This window comes from Podospora bellae-mahoneyi, chromosome 2 (genome assembly GCF_035222275.1).
Source record: "Podospora bellae-mahoneyi strain CBS 112042 chromosome 2, whole genome shotgun sequence".
NCBI classification, from domain to species: Eukaryota; Fungi; Ascomycota; class Sordariomycetes; order Sordariales; family Podosporaceae; genus Podospora; species Podospora bellae-mahoneyi.
The window spans coordinates 3,514,497-3,531,404 of NC_085881.1; the positions used below are offsets into that span (position 1 = coordinate 3,514,497).

The following is a 16,908-nucleotide window of genomic DNA, read 5'->3' on the forward strand; positions in this document are numbered from 1 at the left end:
ACCAGCCCCTCAACCAATGGTGAGCATGCCGAGCGGGTTCTGGTGAATAAGCAAGATTTCAAGATATCCACGATAGGTAGGCCGTTTGTCGGGAACTTTGGTGTATGTTTTATCTATTGTGCTTGGTCTTGCTCAGCAAATATCGGTCCCGCCCATTGCCGAACCGCCCAAGTTTGGCTCTGAGTGCTGCGCATCATCCATCACCATCCCGCCAGCGGCCAGCAACGGAGATGATGACAAGCACGCCGGGAGTCGAACACTGCTTCCGGGAATGGAGACAAGCCCAGGGGGAAAAGAGGGGTGGTTTGTCATGCTCCAGGCAGGCACTGAGCAGTTGGTGCTCAGGAATCTGAGCGGCTGGCAAAGGTCCTCGACAAGCAGCCAAAGTTCGTGGTGGAGGACCCTAGGCCGTATTCAGCAGCCCGCTCCGACCGGAAACACCTCCATTGCACGAAGATCCTGGACTCCACTGTGTACCATTTCTCAATCGAGGAACCACTTCTGCGGCCAATTCCCGTTTCTGCGCCGCCGCGGAGGGGGAGCAACGCCTGTCTTGCGGCCTGGCCCGGTTGTCATCGCTGAATCATCCTGCAGTACGATAATCACACGGCAAGGAGTTGTTTTCATCTGCCACAGAGCTTGAAAACGCCGCAGCCGACGCTGTGTGGCCCAAAATGTTGGACTACTACGCAGTACCCGTCGTGGGGCAGCAGTAGGCAGGGCTCCGGGGCCACAGCAAGATGCACGAGCATATGCCATTACATGCCATACTACAGTACTTGGTACCTATCTCTTCAGCAGCAGATATATTCCGGTCTGATGGGCAGCACTTGGGTTCGCTGATGCTCCAGACGAGAAAATGAAAAGTTCTGTCGGTCTCCCAATCAGTCCAAGGCAAACTCGCCTGGATGCATTTCAGCCAATATCCCGGCAGCTTAGAGCAGGTTATCATTGGGCGGGCAAGATAGCTGTGTGTGCCGCCCAGCCTTGTCCAACCCTGGATATCTTTTATGATCGCGTATCGCTGAAATCTCTAGCCTATCCGCGCGAAACTGTTCGTCTGTCATCGTTCGCACCAAGTACCCGGATGTATTTCCTATTCCTTCGACGCTGCTTGCAAGCGACGCAGATGGTGCATACACGCACGAATAGTACATCCTCCAAGCTCACGGTATGGGTCTCTCTTCTGTTCGCATGTGCCGCCGGAATCAGGGCCGCTCCAAGCTTCGACCACTCTTCAACGACCGAGAAGGCAGGAGACTACAAAAAAAAATAACTCGGTTCTGAAGGCGGTCAACCACATGGCGTCTACGTTCAGCAGTGTGTGTGCGGATAAGACCGCCCCTCACAAGGGGTGTAGAGTTAAGCCGGGCCACCCCATATTCCTGGGTCGCTTCTCGACCTGGATCACCAAAGATGGTTCCCTCACAGACCGCTCGGCGAGGATGTCCTGCGGTTTTCTAAGTAAAGAAACACTCGATAGTGGCCCGCGTCACGCTTCGTTCTGGCTGCCGTATCGCTGAGGACTCTGCAGCCCTATCCACAGCACCCAACGTTCAGTTGGATAGCTTGGGAAACCTTGGGGTTAAGTCGTTGTAGGCGGTTTCAATCTACATGCTACATTTTCATGCTGTCGATCTTGAATCAAGCGGTTTCTCGATCGTCGCAGAGGAACAACAGAAGCATTCTAGAAACACAGAGTTGGCCTCCTCCCATCTCGTCGATATTAAAACAAAACAGACAGCACACCGTTGCCGGGCTCGAGCACATCAAGGAACCCTCGATCACAGACCCAACATGATATGCGTCTGTACCCCGCAGTAAGCTCGGGCGCCCCTCTGTCTGCATAATGCAACAAGACGGCGAGTGAGACATGTGTTCTCTGCTTTCAACCTCCTTGCCAAGACCGCTGGCCGGAGGACGACAAAGACAACGACGATGGCACACGCATATCGGGTCAAGGCCTTCCCACAATCCAGACTCTGCGAAGTTCGGCGATACAGAAATGTACGTGCTGTTCCTTTTGGGGAGCTGAGATGGAACTCACGTCCATCCATCTCAGCACCATGCAAAAGTCACGTACGGGATGATACCCTGCCAATCGAATCCGGGGGGGGGGCGGCAGGCCGTATACACTAAGAGGGGCACCGTTATTGCAAAGCTGGTGATTTTAGCCTGGAAGGGCCGATTCGGCGGCGCTGCTAATTTCCCAGCCAATGGCGTCTGCCAATTCACCTGCTAGGAAAACAAGGTGCGGCTGCGTTGATCGTGGCGCACTGCTCGATGACATGTCTCCTCCCACATTCCTCTGATCCGCCAACCCAACTGCTACCACCAACCAGCACGAAGCAGCACGCAGCAGGCACCAGTCAAGACGCTCATGGCTATCGCCCGCAATGTGTTGCGCCACGCAGCACGCAGCAGCTCGCAGCTCGCCTGATTGGCTTCGCCTTCCTGATTCCTGACGCCTCCAGACCAGGAACCAGTCGTCTGAGACCTTTGGCCGTTTACCGTTATTCTTTGGCGTCATCTGGCCCACCCCCCGAGCCTCGTCCTTCGCTCTCGCTTGTGGGCCAGAGCGGGTGCTGCTGAGCTTCTCCCCAACCCACTATCTGCGCTATCCAGCAGCTTGTGACGGCTTGTCAAGCTCGTCAGGCCTTGGTCTGCCGTGATCCCGAAAGCCAACGCAAAAACCTCCGCGGGGACCCCTGTTGGCACTTTCTGGGTTGCCTGACCTGGTGCCGGCAGTCCAGTCCTCTTTGGGGAGCTGCCACCGGCGAGCCTAGGGGCCCCAGGTGAACACTCCGGAGCTCTCGATGGCAGTGGAGATGGATGACATGCAGCCAGGGGGAAGAGCAAAAGAGAGCCACCGAAAACTAAAGCGCCGACCTGCCTACTGCAGACTGGACTTATGAGTGCTCACTCTTGTCACGACCGGCGCTGCATTGGCACACGAAAATGTTCATCAATAGATGATTATGCGACGGGGTCTTTGAGAGCTGTCAAATCTCAATATGACTGACAGGGTGCAAAGCAAGCCACCTCGTGCTATGCCAGAAAAGGGTTGGAGAAAAGAAAAATACGCATGGAGAAGCCGGCCAACCGCTTAGCAAACGCTTATTCGCGTTCCACAAAGTCTTCATCTCAAAGTTGACTCTTGACACCCATTTTTCTTACCGCTCGACAAATCAGCGGGCTTGGGAAGGTCAACATTTAGCATCTGGCCTCGACATCACCACAAACCACCCCTGGTTGACCATCGTCATGGCACGATGAAGTTGAGATGAACCGAAACGCTGGTCTTGCGATCCCCCCGCCGTTGGAACGCTGGAACACTGCCATCACAGGGGATGCTCAAACGGTCATCTGGCTGATGAGATCTTGCGACGCAACCATGGGCAACAAGCCCCAGCAGATGTGCTCCATATGTTTCAATGCTCTCGATCGTGTCAGTGTTTATGCCCAACGTCTGGAGGCTGGGAGGTGTTGAAACAGTTGAAACGTTTCGCGGAGACGGTGAAAACAACGGTTCTCAGCGCTACTCTCTGGCGGTGGAATGTGGGAAGGCCCCCGTTCGCCCGCTTGCTTCCGGAATTGAGCCCAACGGTGCCCCTCCCCGGCCCTGGACGTCCTTTCCCCTTTGTGGAAAGTTGGTGGGCAATAAACCCACGCCAAGAGGAGATGGCTTTTGTTCCCCTGCGCTGGGCGACGTTGCAGCGCAAGCGATGGGCCAAAACCGTCAAGGCGCGCTCCACTCGCACTGCGTCCTGATGTCCAGGAAGGCCTGGTCTCGACAGCGACGAGACCTGGAAGGCATATTGGGCAATGAGACCCTATCAATGCACGTGTGTTAATCTCCGTGACAAGTGTCGATAGCCTCATCGTCATCATCTCCTTGTTGCCGGGGTGCTACCGCTATGGTCCAAAACAGCAAAGCGAAGGGGAAACGTCCAAGGAAAAACAGGAAACAGCTTGGGTGTGTGGCACACCCTTCCCCGCTCGAGCCAGCAAGCCATCCCCCGGAGCAGAGCAAGGCCCCCTGGACACGCTTGCGGAATCAAGTACCGAAAAGACAACAGCATCCCCTGCGCTTTTGGTTGAGTTGCGTTGATGGCCACATTTGGAAGCATCATCAAGTCAGACCTGCCAGGAACAGGTTAAGCACACCAGCAAAAGGAAAGAGGCGTGAAATCACACGGCCAAACTTGGTTATGTACAGGCCAGGATGTCGAGAAACACGAGAACGAAACAGATGGGCACATGGGGCATTGGGCCCCCCCGATCTCGTCCCAGACGACTCCATCCTGGAAGAGACCCATCATCCTGTTCGGGCCGGCAAGCTGTAAGTTCTGGCTCACAAACATCAGCAAGATTAGAGAAGGGGAGAACACATGCGTTTGCTGTGCGTCGTGCAGCTTTACAGCTAATCTATTCGGCTGTGGAGAGCAGCAAGCAACGTAACTTGCACGGAATCGACATGGTTGTGGTATCATCCGCCTGCTGGGCCTGATTATGACCCCTTCTATTCTTCCGAGAGCCAGGGACAGTGTGTTCGGAGGTGTGGAAGGGGGCAACCAAGCACGAGAGGGAACACGCGGGCGAGATGCATCTGACATCTTGGTCGGTCGGGTTTTCGGCATGGATATTTACATGCCAGTGACCGACATATGCTCGACTTCCTTACATGGTTGACGGCGACGACGAAGGGAAAACACATGCAAAGTTCGGTATGTATACAGATTAAAACTGCTACCTCGAAGGAAAGCGGCGAGAGACGACCCGTTGTCATGTTTCCCCAGATGGGTTGTGGAAATTCCTTTTCTGGTCAGTACAGACCCGAAAAGGGGGCAGTATGAAATGTTTGGAACCGATCCGCCTACAAGGCATCATCGGTCGAACAAGACACCGAACCTGCTCCGCACTCGGATAGGAGGGGGCGGGTGGGGAGAGGTGATGGGAATGCTTGACCAGCAGAAGCAGTGCGTTGACAAAGGGACTTGGGGTGCCTACCTACATGGGCGATGCTCTTTCTGTATCGATGCCTTTCTGGCCACTCACCATCCTCCACTCTCGCCTCTGGCAGGCAAGGAGAACAGCTATCACTCATTCTTGTAGCTGTGTGACGGACTGACTCAACAGAAACAGAGTACAGTTGAGAGACAAACAGCAAACCGACAGCGTATGCGACTAGCTGAACCCCCTCCTTTTTTTGGTTTCCCATGCCTTCCCTTCCCGTCTCGACACTTCCTGCAAAGCTTGCATGTTTAACAGACCGGAACCGATGCTCTCCATATGGCAAAGGGTCCTCCGAGCGTGTAGGGGGCGGCGACGGCAGCAAGGGGGCTACCTACCTACCTACCTTGATACCGGCAAACACGACTACCACTACTACTCCGGACAAGAAAGTTTATGAACCCCAACTCTCGCTGCAACTCGGAATAATTAACTACTACTATAACTAAACTCGGGTGGTGGCTAGTCCTTTTCCACGATGCAGATAGAAATCACGGTGCGGTTCTTTTCCCACCGCGAAGGTATCATGGTAGCAATATGTATTTCTCCCACGTAACAAAAGGGCGAAGAAAGTGGTAGCCGACCCTGAATGACTGACCTACCCGCCGCCGCCGTCGTCGTAGCAGTCTGTCTGGCTTGTAGCTAGTGTGCTACTACTAGGCCCGCCCAGATCGGTACGACCACCACTGGGGGGGCGTGGTAAAGAAAAAGGGGGGAGTGTGTGTGAAGAGGAGAGGAATGGGTAGGTAGGAGGGGGGCGATGGAGGGACGGAGGGGGAAAAGGGAAGGATGATGATGATGGGCGTGGAGAAGAATGTCACCCGGCCATCGCAACCCAGCCATCCATCAACCACCGAATCGAGGTGGTGTTGTTGGCCAGTGTGTGCGTGCGGCCAATCCTTTTTTCCCCTCCCCTCCCTCCTTCCATCCATCCGCTACGGGCATTTATTTGACAACAGAACCAGTAAAATGGCCGTCTAGGTACAGTCACACACACAGAGGTACAGGTAGGCTCACACCACAATGACATATTTCAGTGATAGAGTAAGAAAAAGAAGTGGATATTCTCCTTTCCCTCCCTCCCGAACCACAAAAAGATGTCCGTCCGTTTCGGCTTTCCTTGTTTGATACGAGAACCGAGAACCAGAAGAAGCATGGAAAGGGGGGGATAGGTAGGGGGGAAAGAGTGGAATGGTCTTTGTTGTTGTTGTTGTTATTCTGCATCATGCATTTTGGACATTGGAAAGACTCTAGAACGAACGCACGGAAAATACCGGGGAAAAAATTGAGGATGATGATCATGGTGTTTTTTTTTGTGTACTTTTTTTCTTTTGGTGGTGGTAGGTACCTTGCTTCTTTTTGTCGCGACGTTAGGGTAGTATTTGAAGACCGAAAAGAGAAACACAATCACACATTCAGGACAGAGAGGGAAAAAAATAAACTAACGCAAGCCACAAACTGCGGGTTGGGGGGGATGGGGATGCCATGTGGGAGAGATGCATTTTTTGGTGGTTAGTGTTGTGTTGTATTGTCACACTTGCGGGTAAGAGTAGGTGATCATTATCTACAAGTGCGGAGAGATTTTTCTTTACAATTGTGGGTTGTTGGTTGGGGATTTAAAGGGAAGGGAAGAAGGGACATCATAGCGTGCAGTAGTCTGATTGATCCCTTTGTTTTCTACCGGAGATGTCAAAAAAGAGATTTTATTCGGCCACAAAAGGGTTTTGAAGTAGGAAAGGTAGGTAGAGTATCATCAGGGCGGCCGGGACGAGACTTTTAGCATTAGGGTACCTACCAGACAGACAGACAGACTTGAGGCGTCAGTCACCGGACCTTTTCATGCTTCTTTTTGTTGACAAGGAACGGCTGGATGCCAGTGTTTGCCATAACCAAGGTACCGCATCTCAGAACCTGCCGCTGTTTACCCTTACTCCCTACTCTTCGGTGCCGGATCATGGGGGGCTAACTACCTACATACCTACCTACTTACCAATCAGCCCCCCCTTTTCCTCGGCTGTTATGGGACGGAAAAGACTACCTACGTTAAAGTTGTATACCCGGACCCAGAGAACATACGTGAAAGGTAAGGCTGATGACGACGGAGGTTTTCCGGAGACGAGTACAACATCTACTTATGCAAAGTGATAGTGTAGGTAGAAAAAGTATAAGAATAGAATCTCGGATTGTCCGACGGACAGACTGGATAGCACCTAGTAGAATAATTCACATTTATCCGCTGCGGTTACGTACCTTAGAACGAACGGGAGCAGAGAGGGAAAAGGGACAAGAGCTGGTAGCGAACAGGTTGCTGTTTTCGTCCTCCTTATGTACAGTTGGCTTTCGGGGGGGGGGCTGGGAGTTGTGTTCTGCTGAGATACCTTACCTACCTACTCAGCGATCCAGCTACCTACCTACGTACTTACCAACCCGTCTCAAGCTGCTCTCTTTTCAGTCTCTACGATACACCAACGGCCAACAAAGCTTGATAGTGAGGCATACATCACTATCTCGTGACCTCACCTCACGCGAGAACCCCTAAGAAAGCCACCGTAGCATACCCGTGTCCGACCTAGCTCTCCCTTTCCACTCCTACTCCTCATTCCCACTCATACCTCTCCTTCTACCACAGCTCGCTTGCCCCCAAGGGGGAAAAAGCCACCGTAGCAACAGTAGCACTTCCCCCGTCCCCTCCCTCAAGAAATGTAAGAGTCACAGCCCGTAGCTGATGCTGTCAGGAACACAGTTCCATTCATCGATCTAACTACCTATGGCACATGACATGCTCAGATTACGCACTTGGATGCATCAGAATCTCATTGGCAACTTAGCGTATGCCATGCCGCCATTCTTTCTAGACATCCCCAAAGAAAATCCAAAGGAATGCATCACACGCACCCTTCAAGTGTTGCCCGCTTGTTGGCTGGAAGATGTAATGGGTACGGGTATCATCATCATTTGTGAACTTTCCCATTCGACCCTACATACCAAAACCCAACACAATGCCATTGTAAATCTCTTTCCATCTAGCTATATTCACAACACCAATGCAAGACCTCCAGTACCTGAATAACACCCCCCCACAAACCCAAACCCAAAAGCTATGCTAACCCCCCATTCCCAAACCCTCACCTCGGCACCACAAAATCAAAATCATCCTCATTAAAATCATCCTCCTCATCGTTCAACGCCAACCTCACAAACCGCCTCACCCACTCCTCCTGTCTCGGGTCCAGCTCCCCGTTCCCATCCAGCATCTCCATCATCTCCACCATGTTATGCTCCCCTCCCCCAGCTCCTGCTTGGTTCTGGTTGTTCTGGTTGTTATTACGACGCTGCCCCTGTTGTGCCTGATTATTAACATTTTGCCGGTGGCCACCACCACCACCCCCTCGGCCACCTCCCCTGTTATGGCCTCCTTGTCCGCCGGGTCCGAAGCCGGCATGTCCTCCTCCCCGACCTCCCCGACCACCACCTCCACCTCTCTGTTGATGCCCCCCTCGATGTACACCTCCTCTCCCACCTCGAGCAGCCAACGCGCCACCAGCTCCCTGTCTCCCACGCGGACCTCCGCGGGCTGCTGCTACCCCAGCATTATTCCCCCATCCCTGTGCTGGCACCGGAGCAGGAGCAGCAGGCGCCGGGTTATTAGCAGCAATCCTCAACACCAGCGGCCCCTCCCTCGCAATCCCAACCTCCTGCGCCGGACCACCAGCCGGTTGCTGTGGCGCCGGTGGCCGAAGAGGAGGCTGTTGAACCGGTGCTGCGACCGCCGGCCTCCCCCTAACCCCCTGATCCTCCCCCTCCCCCTCCTCCTCCTCCCCATCCGTAGCCTCCTCAATCTCAGGAATAAACTGCTCAACCCTCTCGTCAAACACCACCGCCGGCGCCGGCCTCCCCGCCCCCCCGCCCGCAAACCCATAACCCACATCCGCCCCATCCCCCAACTCCAGCTCCCACAACCTCATAAAACAGCTCGTCACCCTCCCGTCAGGCGCCGTGTTGAAATGCTGGTACGGATTCCCCGGATCCAACCACGCAGAGCACAAGTAGCAAAAGTGCGTCTGGCACCGATAGCAAATCATGTGGTTGCACCCGTGCGTCTTCTGCGCAGGGGCAGCACACGTAGGGCAAGGGGTGGTGTGCGCCTTCATGTACTCAATCGTCGCCAGCTCCTCCGCCGTCAGCTCCTCCTTTGGCCTCCGGCAGCCGACAAACTCCCCGTGCCACGACTGCATGCACCTGCTGCAAAAGGCAAAGCTGCACGTGTCGCATATCGACAGCAGGTCCTCCGTCTTGTTGTACGGTTTCGACTTTCCGACTTCACCTTCGGGCGTCTCTTCGTTGTCGTCGTCGTCGTCATCGTCTTCAGAGGTCGAGCTTTCGTCGTCTTCTGATGCGTCGGCGAGTTCGAGGCCGGTAGGTCGTTTATGCCTCTTCGACCTGGCGGCACCGTTGCACCATTGACGGGGACAGTAGATCGTGTTCTTGTCCGACTCGAGCTCGGTCTTGTATTTGAGCGTCACGTAACGTCTGACGGTGTCCTCGTCGATGGGTATCTGGAGCAGTTCGCTAGGGCTGATGAAGACCTTTGGCTTTTTCCGCTTTCGACCCGAGGGAGACCGTGACTTTCCACGTTCTTTGGCGCAGTTGGGTGCTGGACATTTGACTGCCGCCAAGTTCCCCTCTTTGATGGCGCTGTTGTAAAAGTCTTGGAGACATTCGACGCAAAAGACGTGCCCACAGTCCATCATTTTGTGGCAAAAGGCGCCCTTTTTGGGATCCAGACATACACCACACTCAAAGGTCTCCTTCTCAAAAGCAGCTCTCCTGGCTCTGATGTCGTAGTCGAGAATGGCAATCCTGTGGCTCGGGTCAACCTCCAACGCATCTCCGTCACCAACCAGTCCAAATATATCCTCGGCCGCCTGTTGTATGTGATCGATGTAGCTGAAGCCGACCATATCACGCCCCATATCCTCCCATAGCCTCGGACCGTCATCCTGGAGCTTCTTGATCGTTTCGGATGGAAGCCATGGCGGATTTGTAGAAATGCTAACCTTGGGAGGTTCTTCCTGGGGGTATCGGGGGCCGAAAGAAAGTTCGAGCCGTATCGATGGGAGGTGGGCTAGTTCATGGGAGTCAACTTGCGGTTCGCCCTGTTGGCCGCCACCAGCTATGGCGGGGCCGGCATGGGGGTTGACGCCATTTGGGGCTCGTCCAACGGTGGGATCTGGAGGTGGACCATCGTTGGAAGCGGTGGGAAAGTAGACAATGACAGGCTTCGAGGGGGTGACGGGAAGTTCGAGGGCGATGGTATAAGGGTCGTCCTTGTTGGGCGTTTGTATCTCTGGAAATATGGCCTCTAAAGTCTGGAGCTCGGTGTCTCGCTCGGTTTCTGCCATGGGTACCGAGCTCTTGATGTATTCGAAAAACTATCCCTTCCGCCAATCCACCCGTCTTTGTCCCCTTGTCCAAGTGAGTTATTCTCCGTGCTGTTGTGCGACTGTCCGGCTTGCTAAAAATAGGCCCGTGATGATCGCGGTCGGTCGTGGATTAGAAGGTGACAGAAGAGGGGTTCCGGACAAGCAATTAATCTCGGCGCCTGAAAAAGTATGGCTTTCGTTTGGAAATATTTCGCAAGATAAATAGGACCCGCTTCGTCTTGTAGATTTAGATTATTAATGGCTTGAAGTTTGCAGATGGGTGGTGGGCTCAGCACGGCATCGAAATGGCAGTCCAGTGGTCGAGCAGAGGTAAACGACGCATGTTCCAGAAGGACCAAAAGACGGGGACTCGAAAGATCAGCCGGGAGGCAAAATACTTGTTTTATTTTTTCCCTTCGACAGTAGTTATTGGGTGGAAAGTTGAGGACGACGCGGCAGATGGATGATGACTCGTTCGGTGACTTGGACGTTGCACAAGTTGCCAATCCGGCATCCCAGCGCTGTGGCACCCCGCCTTTTCCCCAAGCCCACCCACTGAAGAAAGGGTCCCCCTTGCTCGAGCGGGCTGAGCCGATTGGCCAGCCAGCCTGAAACAGACACGCTGACGTTACCTGCTTGTTGCTTGTTCGAGAGCTTCTGGAACTTGCACAGCATCAAACCTGCCTTGAACGAGGTCTCTCTCGGGGATAGCTATATTCAAACTAGGTGCCACTCACGGGACGCCGGCCCTTGATAGCTTTTTAATAATCGAATAATGCGGCAATAGGACCCCATCTTTACATATTTTCTTTCGTCTCCCAAGGGAACCAACCAAACCGCCAAAATGTCCGACAACATCACGCCCCTCGCATCTCTATCCCTCACCCACGTGTACTACGTCAGTGATCTCCTACTCTTCATCCTTACCACTCAAGTACTAACACAAACCAGAACCCCAACGACCCCCTCTCCCACCTCTGCGCCTTCCTCGCCCTCGTCCCCCAAGCCCTCTGCGTCGTGTACGCCACCCTCCTCTGGTCCACCCGCGAAGCCGAAGTCCTCCTAATGTTCCTCGGCCAACTAACCTGCGAACTCATCAACTTCGTCCTCAAACGCCTCATCAAAGAAGAACGCCCAAAACACGTCATCAGCACCGGTGGAAAGGGGTACGGCATGCCATCATCACACGCGCAATTCGCCGTCTTTTGGGCGGTAGCACTGGGGTTATTTCTCATGGTCAGGCACAGGCCGCCAAGGTCCCACATCACAAAGGGGCAGATGCAGAAGGAAAAGGCTGAAGGGGAAGAAGAAGGGCCGGCGCTGGTTGACGTGCCGAGACGGTACAAGGAGGGTGGGTTGCGGGCTGTGAATGCGCATTTGGAGGCGTATTCCCACACGCCGTGGTCGTGGGCGCAGAGGGCGGTGGTGAGCTTGGCTGCGGGGGTTGTGGCGGTTTTGGTGGCCTGGAGTCGGATTTATCTTGGGTATCATACGCCTAAGCAGGTGCTGGCTGGGTCGGCGGCTGGGGCTGTGAGTGCGGTGGCTTGGTTTGCTGTTACTTATATGGTGAGGGAGACGGGGTTGTTGGCATGGGGGTTGGAGTTTCCTGTTGCCAGGTGGCTGAGGATACGAGACTTGGTGGTGGAGGAGGACTTGTGTCAGGCTGGGTGGGAGAAGTGGGAAGAGCGGAGGATATTGGCTCTGAGTAAGTTGAAGGAAAAGAACAAGTAAAAAGGCGGACATGCTTGAGCGAGGTGTTAATACTTGGGGTCTAAACTATTATACCATGTGACTGCAAAAAACGCAACGAAGCTGATATTCACGGTCTTGTGTGGATAAGCAATGACTCTTGATTTTGAGTTATGTGCAAAATACCTATATGTACAAATTGCCCGAACCCCAGATTATCCCTTCTTGGTAAAGTTACAAAGTAAATGGAGCTTTTGAGAGCAACGAAAGTAATCCTCCCCAATACTTGCCGTAAATCCCCCCTACACACTCTTTCACCCGACGTATCTTACACTTCCATGCTGTTTTCTCTCACCCCCGATAGCCTCCCGTGTGTGTATTTGAGTTCCAATACCTCGCCGCTGGCTGCGGAGGCGGAAGATTCCCATATCCATTACCGCTCCCATCATACGTATGCCCGTTCCCGTACGTGTTACCGTTGGTAAACCCATTGCCACTATTAGCATACCCGTTTCCACTCCCGTTCATCAACCCCATATCGCCATTCGCAACCCCAGGCGAATGCAGCGTCTGCTGCTCATACTTTTGAGCTGCTGCAAGCCCGCCATACCCCTGGTTGCTCGCCACCCTGGTGTTATCAGTCCCATAGCTATTCCTCACCTCATCCGGCGTGGTGTGAACAGGCAGGGCGTTCGGATCCGGCCCCAAATCTGTTTGTTGTTGCCCGCCTCTTCTCCGACCGAACAGCGCGCTGAAACGGTTCTTTTTCTTGCCGTACCCGGCGGTGTAGTCGTTTGCGGGGGACGGTCCGAACCGTTTCTCTCTCTTGCGGTGGCGGGCCAGGGCGAGGTTTACCAGGCAGGAGAGGGCGAAGAGGATGCTTGGTTGTGGGTGTCAGTCTCCTTTTTTTCACGACCTAAAAGAGCAAAAAGAGTAACAAGAGAAAACACAACAACAACAGCAACGACAACAATATGTGTTGGAAAAAACTCACCAAGCAGCAACAGCCACCGAAAAAACCGCCTTCGCCATCTCACACGCGGTCCCATACTGCAAACCCCCCCTCTCACTCCAACTATTCCCCACCCCCAGCACGGTGTCGACCTCGCCCGTGCAGTTACCTACCCCGTGTCTGTTCACCCCGGCGATGTACCCAAAGCAGGGGATGAACGCCACATCAAGCACCATCATCAGAAAGCTCGGGAATGGGTGGCCCGGGGCGCAACATAGTAACAGAAAAGCGAGGATTGTGTAAGCGGTTGCTGCGCCGGCTATGCCGAGGACTGCCCGGACGAAGGTCCCGATGGGGAGGGAGTGGGTGCTGAGAGTGGTGAGGAAGTAAGCATAGACTGCCAGGACGAGGGCCGCGCAGCAGAACTGGAGGGTGCGGAGGAGAAACTGGAGGGTTTTGAGGGCTGTTCCTTTTGCGGCGCCCATTGTGGTTGTTGGTTGTTCCTGGGTATGTAAGTTTGTTGGTTGGTGCAAACAAAACAATGACAATTCGGCAGTTGTCTGGCTCCTGCAGAATGCAGGTTCAATCACACTTCACAAAATATCTCGATCAAAAATTGAACAAGAAAATCCTTTCAATCGACGAAAAGGGGGGTGGGAATGCACCGCTTAAAGGGTCCCATCTTCTCAAAAGCCAAGAGATGACATCTGCCTTGTCTCGAGCTGGCCCTCCGATAGCTCAACCCACCCACCACCCTCCCGGGGGCCATGTACTTTTTGCCTCACCCCCATTGTATGTATGTATGTACACGCACATATGCGGGGAACCCTTATCCCCATGGAAGAAGGGCATCGGAGCGACCCAGCGGCGGTGCGGCCTGTTGCATCACTGTCAAAGACCCAGAACCCGACCACGACCATCCCCCCACTCACTACATTGCTCGGCTTTCCGTTTGTCTACCTCACCAAAATATCAGATGAAAAATTCCGTGAAAAGACAGCATGACGATACCGTTTCGTTGATCCGAGAACGAGTATGGGTTGTAGTTGAACGAGGCTGACGTAGTTAAAAGAGGCTGACGTCATGCTGTGGCATGTGAACCGTTTGTTTTGTGGGGTAGACTAATGATGTACAGCCACAAGCCACAGTTTTCATGGGTAAAATGTGGCGTTCAGATTGAAAAGACGCGCAATATCAGTTTGACAGGCGGGGGGTGGTCAACTGCCGAGAGAAAATATGCCTGGAGAGAGCGAGCTAGTGTTCTATTTTTGTTGAATTTAGAGAACTCATGTTCAACATAGGAGTTTGGTGGGTGTTGAGAGCAGCAGATGTTGACACACGAAAAGTGGGACTGCCCCAGAACATCAGCCCCTTTTTGCCAGAGAACGATGAACAGTCGACCTAGAAACATTTCCATGCTGTACTTTGTTGGTGACCAACATGCTATTTACCGTAAGTGTAGAATCAAAACTACTGGAAACATCTATCCAAGATCTCGTGTCCCCGTTTCGATTTACCCTCCCGCCCACTATCCCAGGTCGAAACACGCCTCATTGATCTGTCACACAAAACCCACCTCGGGAAATCCGCAAAAATCCAAAAAACGTTTTGGAAATCTCCCGACATGTTCCGTCCATCCCAGACACAAACATTTTTCTTTCCCTTAATCAGTGATGCACACGACAGTTTCACTCCCGCTCACACCCACCGGTCCCGGCCACGGCCACCCCCATCTACGGCCCCATCCGGGGCATGGTGGCACGGAAGGTTAATCAACATTTTTGCTACACACCAGTCATCTGAACTTTCGGCACCGCAAAATCTTCTGGACCAGACAACAATCATCTATTGTCCCGAACCCATCCTCATTCATTGTGCCTAATCAAGCTTTCATGTGTTGGGTATCCAGTCACATCATCAAATTCTCCGTCATCACCTCCCCCAAAACTTCCACCACGGCCTCTCATCATCCTCACTCAAAGCCCTCTTCATCCTACTCCTATCTGGAGCCCCCCTCCCCCTAACCCTCCAGAAATACACCGGCACCCCCGCCACCACAAACGCAATCACTATCAGCGTCTGCAACGGCTGCGCAAACACAGCTCTGCTCAACAAAAACAGGCTGACGCAGCAAAAGATGATAGGCGTGGTGATCCACGTCTTGTATGGTCGTTCCAGCGTAGGTTCTCTCACTCGTAGGACAATGAGCCCCAGCACAGTAATGAAATAAAACGTGTACCCCGCCACGCCGTAGAATGTCAGTAGTGTAGAGAACTCGCCCACCAGAATATACGCGGCGGTCAAGACAGCGTTCAGAATCAGCGCTGGGATAGGGGTGAAAAACAGCCCTGTGTCCTCATCGCCAAAGAGTTTCGACATCTTCTTCTTGAACCAGGATCTTGTCCTGAATGTTGAGAGTGAGTCTGGGCTGCCGGTGCCATTTCCGAGGCGCCCGAATACAGAGGGGATGTACCCTTCTTTTCCGGCTACGTACACGAGCCGGCTGGAAGTGAAAGTGGATGAGTTGAGAGCGCCAAAGCAGGAGGCGCTGACAATAAGAGCTAGGACTAAAGAGCCAATGGATCCAAAGACTTTCGATCCAAACATGACAGCAACGGTGTTGGTCGAGTTGATGGCGTCCAAAGGAAGGACAAAGAAGTAAGCGATGTTGGCGAGGACGTAGGAGATGATGACCAGGGGCATGGCGGTATGGATCACTCGCGGCAGATCTCGGCTGGCGTTGCGGAACTCACCCACAACATAGTTTGTCTGATAAATTGGTTAGCTAAGAGTAAACAGAACGGCGGAGAGGCAACTCGCATTATCCCACCCGTCATACGCCCAGAGACCAGCATACAGCGCCACAGCCCAGGCCGACGTCTCCGTTGATGTCCCCTCAAACCATCCGCGCTCCTTCCATTCCACATTCGCTGTGGTTCCCGAGGCCGAGTACCCAGTAATCGCCACCACCACACCAATGATGGTCACTGTGATCAAAGCAACAAACTTCAAAAACATGAGCATATCGTTCAACCTCGTCCCCAATCTCGTCGAAACGCAGTTCAAAAATGTGACCAGACTCAACCCCACCAATGCCACCGTCTTGTTGAACCAAGGATCAATCATCTCCGCTTCAGCGCCGATGAACGCCCTGATGAGGTACTCGCCCATAATAATGGCGATAATAGCGGCGCTTCCAGGCTTCAACACCAACACAGCAACCCACGTAAACAGAAACCCCGAGCACTCCCCAAATATCTTGGAGAGATACACCTGCGCGCCACCGTTTAATGGGATCGCGCCTCCCAGCTCTGCATAACTTGCGCCGCCCGTCCACGCCAGCACACCAGCAACCACCCACACAATCAACGCAGCCCCTGGCGACCCAACATTCGAATTGACCTGACTCGGCGACGAGAAAATACCCGACCCAATAATCAACCCAACAATCAGCGACAAGCCATTCAGGTACGTCAACGTCTTGTGCTTTTCCAGCGACCCACCGCCCAACCCGCCGCTCACATCCCTCGCCGAAGTTGGCGCCCCTATAGGAGCATACCCAGCGCCGGTGGTGGAAGAGAGCGGAAACAAATTCGCGGCAAAATCAAAGTTGGAAGTTACAGAGTATGATCGGTCTGGGCGGGTGCGCACAGCTGGGTTTGCGCTGTCGAGGGGATCGTCTCGTTCGAGGGAGGCACGCCGAGAGGATGAGATGCTAGGTCGGGAGTCGGTCTCGCTTGTATCGACGCCTGGACTAGAGCTGGCGAGGGAGGCTAGTTCGAGAGAGTCGCGGCCGCCGGGTGGAGGGGCAGAGGAGTATAATGGCGGCAT

General features: G+C 53.6%; 4 protein-coding genes across 4 annotated transcripts; 1 reads left to right on the top strand and 3 right to left on the bottom strand.

Annotated features, from left to right (window-relative positions):
* Positions 1 to 8,138: 8,138 nt before the first annotated feature.
* QC761_209480 (uncharacterized protein) lies at positions 8,139 to 10,415 on the bottom strand (the record flags this gene model as incomplete). Its single annotated transcript, XM_062876687.1, has 1 exon — positions 8,139 to 10,415. One exon carries the CDS (start codon positions 10,413 to 10,415, stop codon positions 8,139 to 8,141), a length of 2,277 nt encoding a protein of 758 aa, XP_062735307.1.
* A 456-nt stretch (positions 10,416 to 10,871) lies between these two features.
* On the top strand, positions 10,872 to 12,178 carry QC761_209490 (uncharacterized protein). Its single transcript, XM_062876688.1, has 2 exons — positions 10,872 to 11,334; positions 11,388 to 12,178. Exons 1-2 carry the CDS (start codon positions 11,281 to 11,283, stop codon positions 12,165 to 12,167), a joined length of 834 nt encoding a protein of 277 aa, XP_062735308.1. The 5' UTR covers positions 10,872 to 11,280; the 3' UTR covers positions 12,168 to 12,178.
* A 92-nt stretch (positions 12,179 to 12,270) lies between these two features.
* QC761_209500 (uncharacterized protein) lies at positions 12,271 to 14,124 on the bottom strand. Its single transcript, XM_062876689.1, has 2 exons — positions 13,120 to 14,124; positions 12,271 to 13,005 (listed from the first exon to the last, which is right to left on the bottom strand). Exons 1-2 carry the CDS (start codon positions 13,560 to 13,562, stop codon positions 12,477 to 12,479), a joined length of 972 nt encoding a protein of 323 aa, XP_062735309.1. The 5' UTR covers positions 13,563 to 14,124; the 3' UTR covers positions 12,271 to 12,476.
* Positions 14,125 to 15,009: 885 nt separating this feature from the next.
* QC761_209510 (uncharacterized protein) lies at positions 15,010 to 16,908 on the bottom strand (the record flags this gene model as incomplete). Its single annotated transcript, XM_062876690.1, has 2 exons — positions 15,010 to 15,846; positions 15,898 to 16,908. 2 exons carry the CDS (start codon positions 16,906 to 16,908, stop codon positions 15,010 to 15,012), a joined length of 1,848 nt encoding a protein of 615 aa, XP_062735310.1.

Excerpts from the sequence above, each read along its gene's own strand:
- QC761_209500 (XM_062876689.1), bottom strand. The coding sequence starts at position 13,562 with ATGGGCGCCGCAAAAGGAACAGCCCTCAAAACCCTCCAGTTTCTCCTC. Across the intron at positions 13,006-13,119 it reads TCGGTGGCTGTTGCTGCTTG|CATCCTCTTCGCCCTCTCCT; the intron begins GTGAGTTTTTTC and ends CCCACAACCAAG.
- QC761_209490 (XM_062876688.1), top strand. The coding sequence starts at position 11,281 with ATGTCCGACAACATCACGCCCCTCGCATCTCTATCCCTCACCCACGTG. Across the intron at positions 11,335-11,387 it reads CCCTCACCCACGTGTACTAC|AACCCCAACGACCCCCTCTC; the intron begins GTCAGTGATCTC and ends AACACAAACCAG.